Genomic DNA, 16592 nt, shown 5'->3' with positions numbered 1-16592 from the left:
ACCTCCCGGTGTTGGAGGGAATGAATAAGACGATGATATGACCTTTAAGAAGGCGTTTTACAATAATCCAAAGAGAATTTTAAAACTTCCTTCCCAGCTCATCCTCATAGAGGATTCCCGGGCCTAATGCCCAGAGTTATCCATGGCAGGTTATGGGACTGGAGAAATGTGGGTCTTTCCCAGTGGGCAGAGCCTCTGTGTTACCCACCCTTCCTGTGACTTGGGTCTTCTACCATCTCCTTGCCAACTTCATTCTCTAAGAAGCTTCAGACTGGGAAGGAAGATGGTCTGTGGGTGTGACTAGCAGTTCTCTGGCTGAAGTGACAGGAAGTGCTTGCCAAGTAATTCCAAGGGCCTGAGACCCAGGTCAGCTGTAAAAATCCCCTGTTGGGCCAATGGTGGCCAAACAGTAGAGCCATGTCTTACAACGGAGGACCTCTGTGCTACCCATTCCCTCTGCTGTTCCTCCAGTCTGTCCTGGAGAAAGCAAGGGGACACAGAGGCAAGGTCCTGGTGGTCTCTGGGGAGAGCAACCATCCTAACTAGGGGCCTGGAAGTCCTCCCGCCTCTGCCTCTTTTCCTCTCCTTGGACTTCGTGGGGCCTCCAGTTCCCCCCACTAAGTGCTTCTCTGAGGAGTTGGGAGAACTAGACAAAGTCCACCCGGCCACATTTAGGCAACCGAGGGACCTCGGGGTAACAGGGTTTTACTTCTAGTGCCTGCCGATCTGGAAGCTCCAGGAGCAAAGAACCTCACTCTGGTGTGTGCGCTCCGGGAGGAGAAGGTCTAGGGCGCTGTACCCGGAGCGGAGGTGGTGGAAGAAGGAAAAATGAAAAAGTAAAAAAAAGAGAGAGATTTGGTAACACTAGGCTTGGTCAATGGGATCGGCGGCAGGAGGCGCTTGGAATACGGCTAGTACTGAGTTCAGTCCCGCAGGAAGAGAGAAACGCACGTGCTCTCTTCGGCTGTGCTAAAGCGAGTCCTCCGAGGAAACGAGCCCCCCCAGTGCAGCAGACACCTGACCCCCCGCGTGACGGGCCCAACCGAGGCTGTCTCCGCGGCTACTCACCTACGCAGTTATCGCAAAGGCTACAATGAGAGGCACGAGGGGGCCGGAAAATCTTGCAGGTGAAACAATACTTAAGTTTCACAGTCTGTCCATTGATGATGACTTCTTTGGTTCTGGGAGGCGGGCGGTACCCCCCTGAACTGGTGCCGTTTGCGATATCTGTGGAGAAAAGAAGACAAAGAGCGCACGCTCGTCACACGGTCCCCGGTGCCCTGCAGGCTCCCGCATCTAGAAGGGAGGCGTGGAGTCTGCATGTCTAAGGGCAGTGGCCACCCTTGGCCTTGGGACACCTACGCCGTTCTGGGAGGCACGTGACACACGAATGTTCCTGAGGCGCTGAGGAACTGCTGTGCCACAGACTTCCTGGGCCTTGCCAGGACTTGGGCGGGGGAGCGGGATGCTGGGACTGTTTCACACAGGTGGGAGCGGCCACGTGACTGAGCTCTGGCCAATGGGATTCCAGCACTTCCGGTGCACTGCTGCCAGTGGGTACCTCCCCAGTGGAGCCCCGCCCACTCTCTCGCTCCCGGCCAGGGCACTTTAGAACCCCAGCAAACTGGGGACCCTGGATGACTGTGCACAGTAGAGCTGCCTCTCTGACCTCTTCGCCCTCCACACTCTTACATGGACACCAAATCCCCACCGAGTTAAATTGCTGAAGGTCTGGGCTTTGTTACAGCAGGTAGTGTTGACCTATTTAGTACAGTGGGTGATACTGGTATCAAGATCTTTCTCCAGGGGCACCTGACTGGCTCAGTCATTAAGATCTTTCTCCCCTGGTGCATCCCAAATCCAGTTTGAGAATCTCCCACCGTGTATACTGGCCTCCTCAAAAATCCCAGGTATTGGATGGAGGGAACGTAAGTCATATATACGTGTGTGTTTATATGTATTCAAAAATATACATGTATATACATTTAAATATACGTTTAAAGGCATATTATATATATTCAAAAACATATACGTTAAACTGATATTTAAGAAATAATTTCCCTATTTTGTTTGTTGTCTGGCCAGTTTTTTAAATGTTGAAAAAAATACAAATATGTATATTTTTTTAAGTTTCATTTTATCTTACAATCTCGTTCTGGTCCCTGAGTTCACATTAAAATCACCCAGGGAGCTTTTAAAATTCCCCTAATGCATGGACCCCGGGCCCAGACCCATTACATCAGAATCGCCCCCAGGATAGTTCCAATGTGCTGCAGGGTTGAGAAGCCTGCTCTACAGGAAGATAAAACATGGGAGTTTTATTCTCATCTAGACCTCTCCCAGCCCTGTAAGTGCTGCCAGAAAGAATTTGGGGCAGGCAGCTCGCCGCGCAGCCAAGAGCAGGAGGCCACCGGGGATAAATAGCGAGAATATCTAAGGGCTTCGGCAGAGACTCTGCAGCCAATAAACAGTCAGGACAGACCCTAGGGGCTGGAGGAAATCTTGGGAAACTTCATGGTGTTCTGGAAACAGAGCCAGGAGCATGAAAGGTAGCTGTCCCTTTTAATTCATACACACTGAAAGTACACACGATCAGACAGCAACAGTTGAAACATTTGGCAAATTTGCCAAGGGGTAGTGGGGAGTCCCACCACCCACAGAGCCCCGCCCCCAAACAGCTGGGAAGAGAGTTACGGGAAGAGCTTCTGAAACTACTGGTCTTTCCGTCCTGCCCTCAGACAGTCTGATTTCATTGGCGGGGTAGAGTCTGGCATCAGCGTGGTAAAAATTCCCCGGGGATGGTGGTACTTGCAGAGCTGTACCCTCTGCCCGCCGCCCTGCACGCACAGCACCCACCATGCACGCGTCGTGATTATCAGGGGCCCCTCACCCTTCACCCCAATCTTCTGTAAGAGGAAGACAGAGGCTGGAAAATCTCCTCCAGCCCTTTGGCCTTAGTGTTGGAATTTGTGAAAATACCAACCGCAGCGGTAAGACAAGCATATTGAGCAGTTAGCCATTTTCTATTCACAGAAAATGAAAGTTCTCTTAAGCAGGTTATGGGAGGAGAGGACAGAGAGTTCTGGAACACCTGAAGGAGAGGAGGTGGTGGGAGACAGGGAAACGGGAAAAGTAAGGAGCAGCCCTCTGATCCACCCCTGGGCTGAAAACAACCCTTCTACTTAGAATAATTAAACAGCCGTGGAGTCATCCTAAAGAGCCTGGGTGGCCTTGCCAAGTAGGATACCCTCTCTTGGCATGTGTCCCACCTGCCTGGCCTCCTATGGCTGCCCCATGGGACATCTCAACAGCTTTTCCAATAAGGAGAAAGCAAAGAGAGGACATGGCTGTGTACTTCCCTAAGCATCTGGGTAAAAATAACTTGCTTTGAATAGATCAAGGATAAGGTCAGCTCTCCAGAGACCATGCCAACTGGATGCCACTGAGGCCTCGATTAATTATGACTTGGTGCCTTCCTGGTCTTATGTCAGCCCGAAATCTACTGTATCAATTCAGCTCATGAAAACATGGGAAGAAACACTAGAAAGCCAGATATAGACTTTAAAATAATAATCCAATCAGTAAGATTTGTGTTGATTTTATCAGAAAAGTTTAAAAACTGGATTGTCAAGTGCAGTGTTTTAAAAAGTGGGAATGATAAACTCACCCACACTAGAACTACTAAAAAAAGGCCTGGTCTGAGTACCAGTGGCTTGGAGAAGGATCTGCTTGCACTTCTTAAGACAAACTAATGACCCTGTAGTTCCCTAGTATATTCTGGAAAGATTAAAGCTTTGACACAATGTGAACTGAAGGCTATAATTCAACAGACACGGTCAACTGAAGCTTAAGACCGAGGCTAAACCCCAAAATTCTTTGACTTAATATCTGGAGAGCTTTTTATCTAAAAGAAATGGAAAAATCAGAAGACCTAGATTCAGGACCAGCTGTGCCATCATTAACTGACTGAAAGTCCACAGAACTAAAATAAAAACCAAAAAGTCAACTGACATTCAGGATATATGGTTGACCTGTGAACAACGTTGGGTTTGGGGGGCAAACCCCTTGCACAGCTGAAAATCCAAGTATAACTTTTGGCTTCCCCAAAACTTAATTATGAATAGTCTGTTGTTGACCAGAAGCCTTACAAATAACATAAAGTCGATGAAGATGTATTTGGTATATTCTATGTATTAGGTACCGTGTTCCTTAAATAAAGGAAGCTAGAGAAAAGAAATGTTATTAAGAAAATCATAAAGGGAATACACATTTACAACACTGTTCTGTATTTATTGAAAAAAAAAATATCAACAACACATGTGTAAGTGGCCCCGTGCAATTCAAACCCACATTGTTCTGGTCAACTGTAGGGACCCTAAGCAAAATACCACGCCAGAGGCCATGGAGGTCCCATGACCAAAGACAGACATGGGTGCAGAGGGGGCAGCGAGAGGGTGTTGCTGGGCAGTCTGGTGAGCAGTGAGTCTCCTGGCTACCCACATGGTCTTCCACGCACCTGACCTTCTCTTGCTGCTCAGTCTTACAGAGAGCCCGAGCTCACAGCACAGTTGCTTCCTTGCGCCCCCTTGACCAGGCGATGCTGTTTCCTACTTCCAGGCACGATGCCTTCTCCCCCTGGGCCTCCCTTTCCTGCTGTCTGCATAGATACCCGTCCTTCTTAAAGGACCAGTTTGAAGTTCTCTTTGTAAGCTGAGCTGTTTCCTCCTTTAGACTTCTACCATGCGGTTCCTGTATATATATATATGATATTCAATCAGTAGGTCGTGTTGTGCAAGGTCAGGTCCTGTGCTGGGAGCAGGGGGAGACACCTCCTCTGCTGGTGGTTCTTACAGGTCAGAGGGAGGACCTGGCTAGGGCAATGAGACCAGGATCTGCTTTTGTGTCTTCCCCCAGATGCTGCTGGAGGGCGGAGACCGGGCTGTGCCCACTTGCATATTCCCACCATCCAGCAAAGCTCCCAGCACACAGTAGCTCTTCAAGGTACATGTTGTATGGAAGGCTGATCGTTCTGGAAGGTGGGCACCAAAGATGTCTGGATGCCCAGGATTTGTGTCCTCCGTAGGCACACATCAGTCTGATGTGTGAGTCCCTGTGCCCTGTGACCCACCCTCCTCCCTGGGAACGCCTCTCTCAACATCTTCCTCCAGCTGTTGCTCCTCTCAAATACATCCCTGGCCACTGCTGGTCCGGAGGCCCATCTCACCCAGCTTGTCTGAACCACCAGAGAGGGCCGGGCGACACGGACAGCTGAGCACCTCAGGGCACCCCAAAGGGGCCATTTTATTTCACATCACAAATTCAATAGCCACCCCAGCCAACAGCTTTCAGGCACACCTGGGTCCAGGATAGATGTGAATAATACGGGCTTGAAACCCAGGGCTTCAAATACCCCCTGAACACAAAGGAAGTTTCTCCTCCGCATTCAGACAGATGTCAATGGCTGGTCAGAGACTCTGTTCCTCATCCCTGGAGATGATGAAGCCCCGTGGCCCACCCCGCATCATGAGGCACAGAAGGTGGTTCTCCTGCTTGAATTCTCTGACTCTGTGTTTTTGGAGTTGGGTTTTTGTTGTTGGCAACAACTGTGCCTCTGCTTCTTGGGGCTGCTCTTTGTGGTTTAAGCACAGCTGTGGAAAAAAGAGTAATTGGAATCTGTAATACCTAATGGGTAGAGAAATCTCGAATTTGGGGGGATAAAGCTCTAACAGTACTTCAAGTTTATATGAGTCTGTATTTCTTAAGGACACTTTTATAAACAAGCGTTTTGAAAGAGCTTAAAAGACTGAAATGGGTTTTTTTCTTCATGAAGAACCACCCCTCCCCTGCCTTGCAAATTGTCGGTAGCTGTGGCTGTGGAGGCAGAAACAGTGACAGAATCCCATTTTGCCGCAACCTCACGACCAGCAAAGAAAAGGGGGTCTGGGGGGGGGGGGGGGGCGCCGTGCGCACAGTGTGGATCCGGGGACGCAAATGTTCTCACTTGGACAGGAGGCCCGGGCTTAGCAGAAGTCTTAAGTAAGCTGTTAATACATGTCTATTTTAAAGCCACTCTCTGAATAAATCTTGTTCTCTTCTTGAGGCAAATAATAAATAGGGCACTCACATCCTAGGAGACCCACTTGTGTAGCATCTCATTTATTCCTGCTCCAAATTCAGGGAGAAAATGGTTGAACTTTTAAAACTGTTGAACTTCACCATATAAAATAACTGAACTCTGCTTTTTTGAAATGCAAAGGGAATGGGGGCACCGGGGTGGCTCAGTTGGTTGGGCATCTGACTCTTGATTCCAGCTCAGGTCATGATCTCAGGGTCATGAGATGGAGTCCTACCTTGGGCTCTGTGCTCAGCGGGGAGTCTGCTTGAGATTCTCTCCTTCTCCCTTTGCCCCTCCCCCTGTTCACATGCTCTCTTATCTAAAATAAATAAATAAAATCTCAAAAAAAGAAACGCAAAGGGAGGGGCACCTGGGTGGCTCAGTCAGTTAAGCGGCTGCCTTCTGCTCAGGTCATGACCCCAGCTCAGTGAAGAGCCTGCTTCTCGCTCTCCCTCTGCTGCTCTCCCCACTCCTGCTCATTCTCTCTCTCTCTCTGTCTCAAATAAATAAATAAGATCTTTTTAAAAAAATGCGAAGGGAAAAATCCAAACTCACAAAAGGAGCACATTAAGATTCTTTTTCTTTACCCAAAGGATTCGGAACACTGGGATTACCTGACGCATTGAACCTTTATAGACCATTCGGCACTGACAGTGTCCTGGAGAAAGGGAGGAACCTCTACTAATAAATGTTTAACTGGAACGAAGGCAAAGCTTCTCTGAACTAGGATACAAGTCGTAGGGGAAGTATAATTCGCTGTATATGCAGGTCATTACATTATGTCTCTGCATGAGCTGGAGGACAGCTGGTGGGTTTGATACCCCTGAAATTTCATAAGGCTCATTTCTTTGGTGCTCTGCAGCATTTGGACCACAGACTACCCAACCTTGAAATGGTTATCTATCATGAAGGCATATGGCTAAGAGCCAATTAACACAGACTCTTGGCTAAGCTTCCAAGTCCGTAGGAAAATATTCACATGATTCGACCTTAGACAACTCAACTATTAGAGCATCAGGGGGGAAGGTAGAGCAAATGCTGATCTGTCCACAGACATTGGTTGGGTTTCCACTGGAGGGTAAAATGTGAATATTTTCTCGCTGCTCTACTGGAGGGCAGTAGCTTTGCTCCTGCAAATGCTTAGATACAAATGTGCATTTGAAGGCTCACGAATGGGTCACGGTCCCCTAGCCTTCTCCCTCCAGATGAAATCTCTGTTCTGTCAGTGTGTCTTAAATGTTTATCTTCAAAGACTGGAACTGATGCCTGAGGTGAGGCTCACGCAGGCTGAGTTCAAGCCTGAGCCACACAGGCGGGTGGGCAGACAGGTGAGCCCCTTCTGCTCTGTGGGGCACATCTCAAGGCAGAGCAGAGATGGCCTGCAAAGCTGGGAGCAAGAGAACAAGGAAAGCAGGAGCGGGGAACCCGTGGGCAAGCATGGGTCCCACGTGGGACCGAAGGGGTCCTACCAGGAAGGAAGACATGTGGTCCTCATGGCCCAGTGAGGCTTGCCCAGATCCTCCCCTCAGACTGTCAGCATCTGTGAGTGTTGGAGGTACCCTGGTTGGAAGCACAGACCTGGTTCCTGCCTTCAGGAAGTTTACGGTCTAGAGGAGGACATGGATATTAACTAATCAACTTAATGTGTCGCTATACATTCTGCCTTTTTGAGTCAGAGAAGCAAGGACATCCTTCTGGTGTGGGGGCTCTCTCCAGAAGAAACTGTACGTGACCCAGGATCTGAAGGATGATGGAGGGGGGACTTCCTTAGGCAATGCCTGTGCACGCGTGTGCAAGCGGCTGGTCTACTGGAGTTAGGAACTGGGTATTTTAGGCAAAGGGAATAATGACTTGTGCCCTGGCCCCAGGACAGGAGGCAGACAGTATATTCAAGAGGGGAGAGGAGGTTAGTGTGACCAGGACACAGTGCCTGGGAGACGGTCAGAGAGGAAGGCGGCAGCGGCTTGATGACACAGAGCCTTGTGGTCATGTTTGGGATGTTGGCCTTCATCCTAAGTGCAAGAGGAAGCTTCACTGTTAATTTTTTGTGACAACTTGGCTAAGTTGTGTGCCCAGTTGCCTGGTCAAACCCCAGGAGAGATGTTGCTGTGGTGTTTCTAGATGAGATTAAGATTTAAATCAGATTTTGAGTAAAGCAGATAATGCTCCATCCTGTGTGTGGGCCTCGTGCAATCACTTGAAGGCCTTAAGAGCAAAGACCGAGGTTCTCCAGAGTATAAGAAATTCTCTTCAAGACTGCAACACAGAAATCCAGCCTGTGAAATCTGGACTCAAGACTTCGACCTTGACTCTTTCCAATTTTCCAGCCTGCAGGCCGGCCCCACAAACTTCACTTGCCAGGTCCCATAACCCCTTAAAAATAAACTTAGATACTCCTATTGGTTCTCTTTCTCTGGAGAACCCTAACACAGAATCCAAGGAGGATTAAAATGTATATGTAATACAAATGTAGGTAACATGTAAAAAAATATCAGTTGACTACAGTCCCAGAGATGGGCTAGGGACAGAGGGAAGCAAGACAGCCCGGTAGGAGGGACTTGGAATACAAGCCAGGAATGATGTTAGCTCAGAAGAGGATGGGGACTGTGGCGATGGAGAGGAGTAGACATTCCAGAAACGTGAAAATGGTAACATCAGTTACTAGCGGCTGCGATAAATGAGAGTCAGGTGGGTGTCGGGGTTGAGTCTCAGGCTCTGGCTGGCACATGGGGACGGGGGAAGGAGGGGAGCGCACCTGCTAGCAGTGAGTGGGAGGGCATATGCAGGTGGATGCAACACAGAGCAGGACTAAGTGGAAGGGCCGAGGCTGCAGAGAAACATCCCTTGACCATGACAGCATCACAAGGCGTGGGGCCAAGGGCTGAGCCCCAAGGCACTCCTACGTCTCCAAAAGCCAGGAGCACTGGAGAGGCAGAAGGAGGGCACAGTGTTGCTGAGTCACTGAGGCTGGATTCCCTCTGGGAGATGGACTGCGACATCAGCACCACAAAGGTGCTAGGAATAAAAAAGTACAAAGGAAAAACCCAGGGTTTCCCCCAGTGAACTCGGTTCTCCTCCCTTCCAAGGAAATTCCTGTCCTGTGGGACAAGGAGCATGATGGGACCTGCTAGAGGTGAACATGCTGGTGTAGGAGGGGGAGGCTGGCAGGGCAAGCAAGTTTCCCTCCGGATGAAGGGGACACGGCTGGGACGGTTGCAGAGTGGATGGCGGGTGGAGCAGGAAGGAACGGTGCTCCCTCGGGGCTGGACAGAAAGCAGGGGAGTCAAAGCACAGCCAGGACGCCACGAGGGCGAAGGGATCAATGCCTCCCCCTCCGCCCCCACCCCGGGCTCAGCCCGCAGGCCCAGAGACAGGAGAGCAAGGAGCTGAGACTGTGAGTCCCTGGGCTGCCCTCAAACCAGCAGAGTCATTGAAGGAGGCAGAGAGTTGGAGAAGGGGTGAAGAGTGCAGTGGTGGGGAGCTAATGCAGACTCCTGGGGATGGGGACCCGGCAGGGGACCTGGGGCAGATCCCATATAAGGAGACTAGCTGCCTGCCCTTGCTGGAGGCATGAAGGGCGGTGCAGAGGGGATCCTTGTTCCCACGGAGTCTCACACCCATGCTGGCTGTCTGGCCTTCATGAACAAAGCAGGGCACTTGAGGTCTGCTGCAGGGACCAGGGACTTGAGGTGTGCTGCTCACACACCGCGGCTGCCTGTGAACCACTCAAGAGGAGGAACGGAAGGAGACAGGCGCTGCTGCTTTCTGGCTCTGAGGGGCAGTGATGTACATGTACCCTTCCCACTCATGGTGCGGCCCGTGGCCCTCCCAGCCCCATAAGAGGGTGGAAGTTGGGGGAACAATGACAGCGCAGCAGGCAGCAGGAGCCTAAGAAAGAGGGAGATGACAAGTGCAGACAGCAAACCCACGGTGCACAGAGCAGCCCAGGCTGGATCTCGCCTCTCCTGAACATGCAGCTGGCTTTGGTCATGGGAGGTCACGGCGCTTAGAAACCACGAAGGCTTTGGGCTTCCTCCAGACTTGGTCATCAAAGGGCTCGTAGGTTGGATCTCCCTTAGGGGAGAACGTGCCAAGGAAAAAGCATTCGTCAGATGAGAACTGCAACAGTCACGCTTCAGTCCCACAGCCGCTCGACCACTTATGGCTTTAACCAGGAACTGAGAAAACACAAGGAAATAGTTGTAGAGAATTGGGCAAAGCCACTTTCCTCTGTATGCTTCATAGAACATAGGGAAAGGAAACCTTAGAGAATGAGCCTCCAATGCTGCTCGGTGCTAGCTTCATGCATTCATTTGTTATTCCTGTCCAATATTTACTAGGCCCCGACTGTGTGCTAAGCAGCCTTCCAGGTGTTCTGGAGATAACGGTGAACAAGTTAAGTCCTCTATCCCTTTACACTCGAGGGAAGGCTGATAAACCCAGAGTACAGATTTTGAAATGTACAAACAAATCGCCTTTAGCAATATCTCTTACTCTTGACTGAGGGTCAAGGTCACCTAGGGCAGTGATTCTCAACCAGGGGTGATTTCGTGCCCTAGGGAAAATCTGGCTACGGTCAAACATGTCTGATGACTTTTTTGGTTGTCACAAGCAGGAGAGAATGCTATCGCATCTAGGAAGTTAGGCCCAGAGATGCTGCCGAACATCCTATAATGGACAAGACAGCCCTCACAGCAAAGAACCACCCAGCCCAAGATGTCAGTGGGGCCAAGGATGCGGCACCTGGGCCTGGGGGTTTGCTGCTCAAAGTGTGTTCTGTGGACCCGTGATAGCAGGGGCACTAGGAAGCTTGTTAGAAATGAGTAACGCCAGGTCCTTGGAGGCATGTGACAGTTCGAGAAGCACTCTGTCCAGAGGCAAACACTCATTAGCAAGCAGGACAAAAGCTAAGGGTTGGGGGTGGGGGAGTTCCTAGGTGCATTTTTTCAGGTAAGGTGACAAGCACCACCCGTGAAGGTTTGCTCACTTGGGAGCCTTTTAAAATGCAAAGATTCCTTGCTCCTGAAGGTCTTAGGTCCAGTATGTTTAGGTCTTAGGTCCAGTATGTTTAGAAAAGCTCCCTGTGGACAGCAGATGAAGAGGCTTGGGATACAAGGCAAACAGGACGCGGGCAACAGTTAAACTCAGCCGAGTTTCTAGCACTAGCTGGAGAACCGCAGGAGCTGGCCTGGGGACGCGCACGAGAGAGATGTGTGCCATTTACTTTACTTTATTTTATTATTATTAATATTATTGATGTGTGCCATTTGTAAAGATGTTAACGTTACCCGAAGAGCTGATTTTATCTACTTAATTATGGAAAATGGAAAGTGGGCCCCAATGAAGATGCCTGACCAGGTGTTCAAATGGTGCTTTTTTGGTTGCCTTTCTAACAGTCTTTTTTGTTCAAAGACGATCTTAAGAGAATCTGAATATCCACAATGGGAGAGAATGAAGTGGCTCTGGTTTCTGTGACTGGGCCTGTTTGTTTCATGCCCTGCTTCCAGGGGACGCAGTTTGCAAAAGACAACAGCTGTCTGAGGGAAGAAGGGCCCTGTTAAGTTAAAGGAGAGTCCCTGTCCACATTTCTGTGTGCTCACAGAGTTAAGGAGGTGGCTATGAGCGTGAATTTTAACTATGACCATGGAATGGTAAACATCATTCTTCACTGTCGCAAAAATAATCCCACGAATATAAGCCCAAATATTCCTAAAAATAGTGCTGAAGCATATGTTCCAGAAAACAGGATGGCATTGGTGAGAGAAGTGTGATTTTTTTTTTTAATCTGGTGGAGAAAACAGGCCTCAGTTTCTCCACATTTAACTATGACCCTTCGAGTGCCCACAGTTCAGGGGCAATGTAATTCATTGAAAGACCTTGACTGTCAGATGCTATGATGTTCAGAGCTATCAACACTTATCTTTTGGGGGCCTGCCCAGATCCTCTAGGGCAATATATATATATATATATATATATATATATATATATATATCTATCTGTATCACTAACTAATACAATTAAAAACAAGAAAAAGAAAGTGCTTAGTAGCTGTGACCTTTTTAGTTTAACTGAGTTCCTCTAAAACATGCTTCTGGCAAAATGAAAATTAATGACGATCTTATTTTTTGCCATACTTTTTTCCCCCACATGCATGCCAAAGACTCACCCTTAAATATAAAAGAAATAAAGGTCATTTGTCCTTGCAACATTTTAATTTCTCTCACCAAACTGCTGAGCTGCGTATATGAAAATAAATTCTTTCACTGAAGGCCAAAGCTAGAAGTATTTGTGTGCATTTCTAATCCATGGGGACAGTCCCTGCATCATTAGAAGCTACTAAATATTGGACAATGATAGAGCTCAGTCTGGGTTATCGGTGTTTGGAGTATTATATGACAAGGAGGGGAAAACAAGGTTAAAAACTGGTCACGAGGGCACCTCAGTGGCTCAGTCGGTGAAGTGTCTGCCTTCAGCCCTGGTCAGGATGCCTGGGTCCTGGGATGGAGCCCCGTGTCGGGATCCCTGTTCAGAGGAGAGCCTGCCTCTCCCTCTGCTGCTCTCCCTGCTTGTGCTCTCTCCCTCTGTCAAATAAATAAATACAATCTTTTAAAAAGCACCTGGGCGCTGCATGCCACGTGAGAGCGGGGCTGTACTTCCTCATTATCACGAGGGAATCTGACGTGCTTTTATTGATGGTTGAGTGGCATCAACAGGAGGACATTAGCAAGGACCAGCTTCTATCTCATTCTGTCCAGCAATGTCACAAGATTGCATCTTTAGCACTGAGAAAAAGAGAATTAAGGATGCCACTGGACGACTAGTGGATGTTATTTATAAATGCATTGTGTACTTTACTGGAAAAAATGTCCATCTATGGTGGTTCTATAATATTTTCCCTTTTGCTTCTAATCAATACTGATTGAGAAAATTAATAAGAATCTTTAATAAGATGGGGCGCCTGGGTGGCTCAGTGGGTTAAGCCTCTGCCTTCGGCTCAGGTCATGATCCCAGGGTCCTGGGATCAAGCCCCACATCCGGCTCTCTGCTCTGTGGGGAGCCTGCTTCCTCCTCTCTCTCTCTCTGCCTGCTTCTCTGCCTACTTGTGATCTCTGTCTGTCAAATAAATAAATAAAATCTTTAAAAAAAAAAGAATCTTTAATAAGATCACAGGTGTAAATCCATATCTGGGTATCTATGTATCTATCTAAACGTCAAAAGCCTACACACACACACACACACACACACACACACAAGTATATATATAATATTAGCAATAACCAGTTGGAGGGACGCCTGGGTGGCTCAGTGGGTTAAGCCTCTGCTTTTGGCTCAGGTCATGATCTCAGGGTCCTGGGATTGAGCCCCACATCGGGATTGAGCCCCGCGTCAGGCTCTCTGCTCAGCAGGGAGCCTGCTTCCTCCTCTCTCTCTGCCTGCCTCTCTGCCTACTTGTGACCTCTATCAAATAAATAAAATCTTTAAAAAATAATAATAACCAGTTGGAAACTATAAAGGGAAAAAATCCCATTTACTTCAGAAAAAGTAATCGCAAGACTAGGAATAAATCTAACCAAAAAAAAAAAAAAAAAAAAGTTGGTGGGTTTCAAAGGCAGAGCTCTACAAAACAACACTGAGACTTTAAGGAGGTTTCGAAAAACAGAGGAGCGTTCCGCATCCTGGAGTGCATGATTCTGTATTTTAAACATGTCTGCTCTTACCAGAACACTTTATGCATCTGTTACAAGGACAATCAAAAGTCCAATATTATTTGGGGAAATTCTGACGAACTGGAAAAAACGATTCTAAAGCTTCATCTGGAAAAATTAAACAGGTGAGAATATTTGCAAAAAAAAAAAAAAAAGAAAAGAAAGGGGGGAGATAATTGTCCCAGGAAAAAAGTGAAACGTTGAAGCAGAATAGAACATTCCCAGAGAAATAAAAACTCTGTAAGATTCAGTATTTGATAAACGCAGCTTTTCAAATCAGTGGGGAAAACAAGAGCCATTCAATAAATGGAAATGGGATAAATGCCTGTTTGTTTAGAAGGAAAAAACCCCAAATCTAGAACCGTATCTTATACCAAGATACATAAACATAAAACCTTACAGGAACTAGAAAAACGTGCATAAAGTTAAGAGTCCAGGGGCAGGAAAGCGCTTTCTAAACACACAAGCCAAGGCAGCATATGTAAAGAAAAGACAGAGGACTCCGACTACACAAAAATTTGAAAAACTGTATGTCAAAAACTCCATAAAGTGCAAATGATAAAGTAGAAACATTGGTACACACATAACGAAGAGTCGTATCTTCAAAGAGCTCTTACAAACGATTAAGAAAAAGACAAATATTGCAATTAAAATAGGGAAAAGACGTGAACAGGTAACTCACACACAAGGGAGAACTAGGTCAGTAAATCTACTGAAGGAGTTCGCCACTTGGCTGCCCCCAATCTCAAACAAAGGCCCGGGTTAGTTTTAAATGGTGATATTTAGTATTGGGGAGAGCAGGGAGGACAGGCATGCTCGTGCACTTTCGGTGAGAATATAAATTAGCATAACCCTTCGAGGATCTCAAAACATTAACATAATATATCTCAAAACATTAACAACCTATATATACCTTTGGCAAAGCAAGAGCATCTTTAGACATCTGCTTTGGAAAATTTCCATGAATGTTGATTGCGACACTGTTTTTTAGTATTAAAAACTGAAGTGTCAAGAAAACAGAATTGGTTAAATGACTTGTGATCGTGATTCTACAATGGACAGCCATAAACCTATTAAAGATGGAGTGGAATGGTTCATAGTACAGAGCAGGGGAAAAAAGTCTGTTTTCAAAAGAGTTACACATGACATGAGCCCATATTTGTGTAAAAATATATTATGCAGAGAAAAGATACTGAAAGGATACATCAAAATGTTTACCATGGGGCGCCTGGGTGGCTCAGTTGGTTAAGTGACTGCCTTCGGCTCAGGTCACGATCTCAGAGTCCCAGGATCGAGTCCCATGTCGGACTCCCTCCTCAGTGGAGAGCCTGTTTCTCCATCTGACCCTCCCCCCTCTTATGCTGTCTCTCTCGCTCACTCTCTCTCAAATAAATAAAATCTTTTAAAAATGTTTACCAAGGATATCTCTGATTGGTCGGATTAATTCATTTGCTAAAAAAAAAAAAAAAAAGAACTAAATAAGTCCTTTATGTCCCTCATGGGTTCTACAATCAGTATGTGTTATTTTGTAAGGAACAAAAAAACTGTGACTTTTAAAACATCTGGCAAGAGGCATAAAACACTTGCAAAAAGGGTTGAGATAGTCTGGGTTCCCTCTAATTCATAAATTCAGACGTCAACAGAAATAGTTCTGCTGCTTCAGAAAAATACTTTAAATTCATAGATTTCAGCAATTGTTTTATTTTTACTTAGTGACCATTTTGCGGCATCTACTGTGTACAAGGAACCGTTCTAGGCACTAAAGATAAAGCAACGAACAAAACACACCAAACCTCTCTGCTTTCGGGCAACTGACATTTTGTACGTGAGGACCAGAAAGGTTTTGAGCAGAGTGGATATTCATCAATAATTTTAGAAAGATGTTCTCCGCTCCGCCTAAGGACTGGTTGTGAGCTAGATGCTTTTCAGATTCCTTTTTCATTCCTGAAACGATGTGAGAAGGAGTCTGCTCCACTCATTGGGGCCACTTGTCACTCTTGGAATTTGAATCCTCCTCCTAGCTCTCTGGCACACATGGTGCTGACTGGGGCCAAGTCATACAATTAGCTCACTTACCGCAGATTATCTCAGCACAACATTGATCTCTAGGAACACTGCCTTTCCCGCTACTGGGCACTGTGTTCTTTCTGCTGCCACAGTATCACCCAGACTGTGCACCAAGAGAAAGCAAGGGGAACAGAGAATTTTCCCAGGAGCCAGGAGACCCAGTTCTCTTGTCTGCACTGCCGCCCTTGAGTGATTGAGGTCTACTGGTCTACCCAGGTCTGTAGAACCAGGAGCCGGAGAGATGAGCCAGAAGGCTCTTGGCTCTTTCCGGGTGTAGGAGTCCGTATGGATGCATGCCCCCCAGCTTTCTGATTCCACTTGGCTTTGTGCTTTGCATCATGCGTGCGACTAAGTCTGGATCATACTGAATAATGTGCTTGTGTTCTCCATGAAATCAGTTCTTGTATTTTCGCTTTAGTCCCACAAGCAGATGGTGAATGGGTTGAAGGCACACTGCTGGTAGGTACTTAATAAATGCTCGTTAACCAGCCCTCCATTAAATCGATCTCCTCCATGCAACACCTTTCCACTTACAGTGATTCCATGAAATTGTCCAAATACTTTTGCTTTGGACTGCATCCCGAGGACATGCTCCTTCTTGACAAGAGCAGCATGGAAGAGCCCCCCGGCCTGCCCACCCCCAGTGGATCTCTGCATCTAGCTCCTAGAGCCCCACGCCTGCCTTAGTGGGCCCACGGCAGTCC

General features: G+C 47.4%; 1 protein-coding gene across 3 annotated transcripts in view; it reads right to left on the bottom strand.

The window, feature by feature from the left end:
* Positions 1 to 16592, bottom strand: part of ZDHHC14 (zinc finger DHHC-type palmitoyltransferase 14) — a 266729-nt gene that overhangs the window by 68546 nt on the left and 181591 nt on the right. For all 3 annotated transcript variants that reach the window (XM_059401334.1, XM_059401336.1, XM_059401335.1), the window contains exon 3: positions 1069 to 1227. In XM_059401334.1, the coding sequence (XP_059257317.1) occupies positions 1069 to 1227 (159 nt within the window). The remainder of the gene's footprint in view (positions 1 to 1068; positions 1228 to 16592) is intronic.

This window comes from Mustela nigripes, chromosome 5 (assembly GCF_022355385.1).
Source record: "Mustela nigripes isolate SB6536 chromosome 5, MUSNIG.SB6536, whole genome shotgun sequence".
Classification (NCBI taxonomy): Eukaryota; Metazoa; Chordata; class Mammalia; order Carnivora; family Mustelidae; genus Mustela; species Mustela nigripes.
The sequence above is the reverse complement of the archived record's forward strand: the minus strand, read 5'-3'. Positions and strand labels throughout refer to the sequence as shown.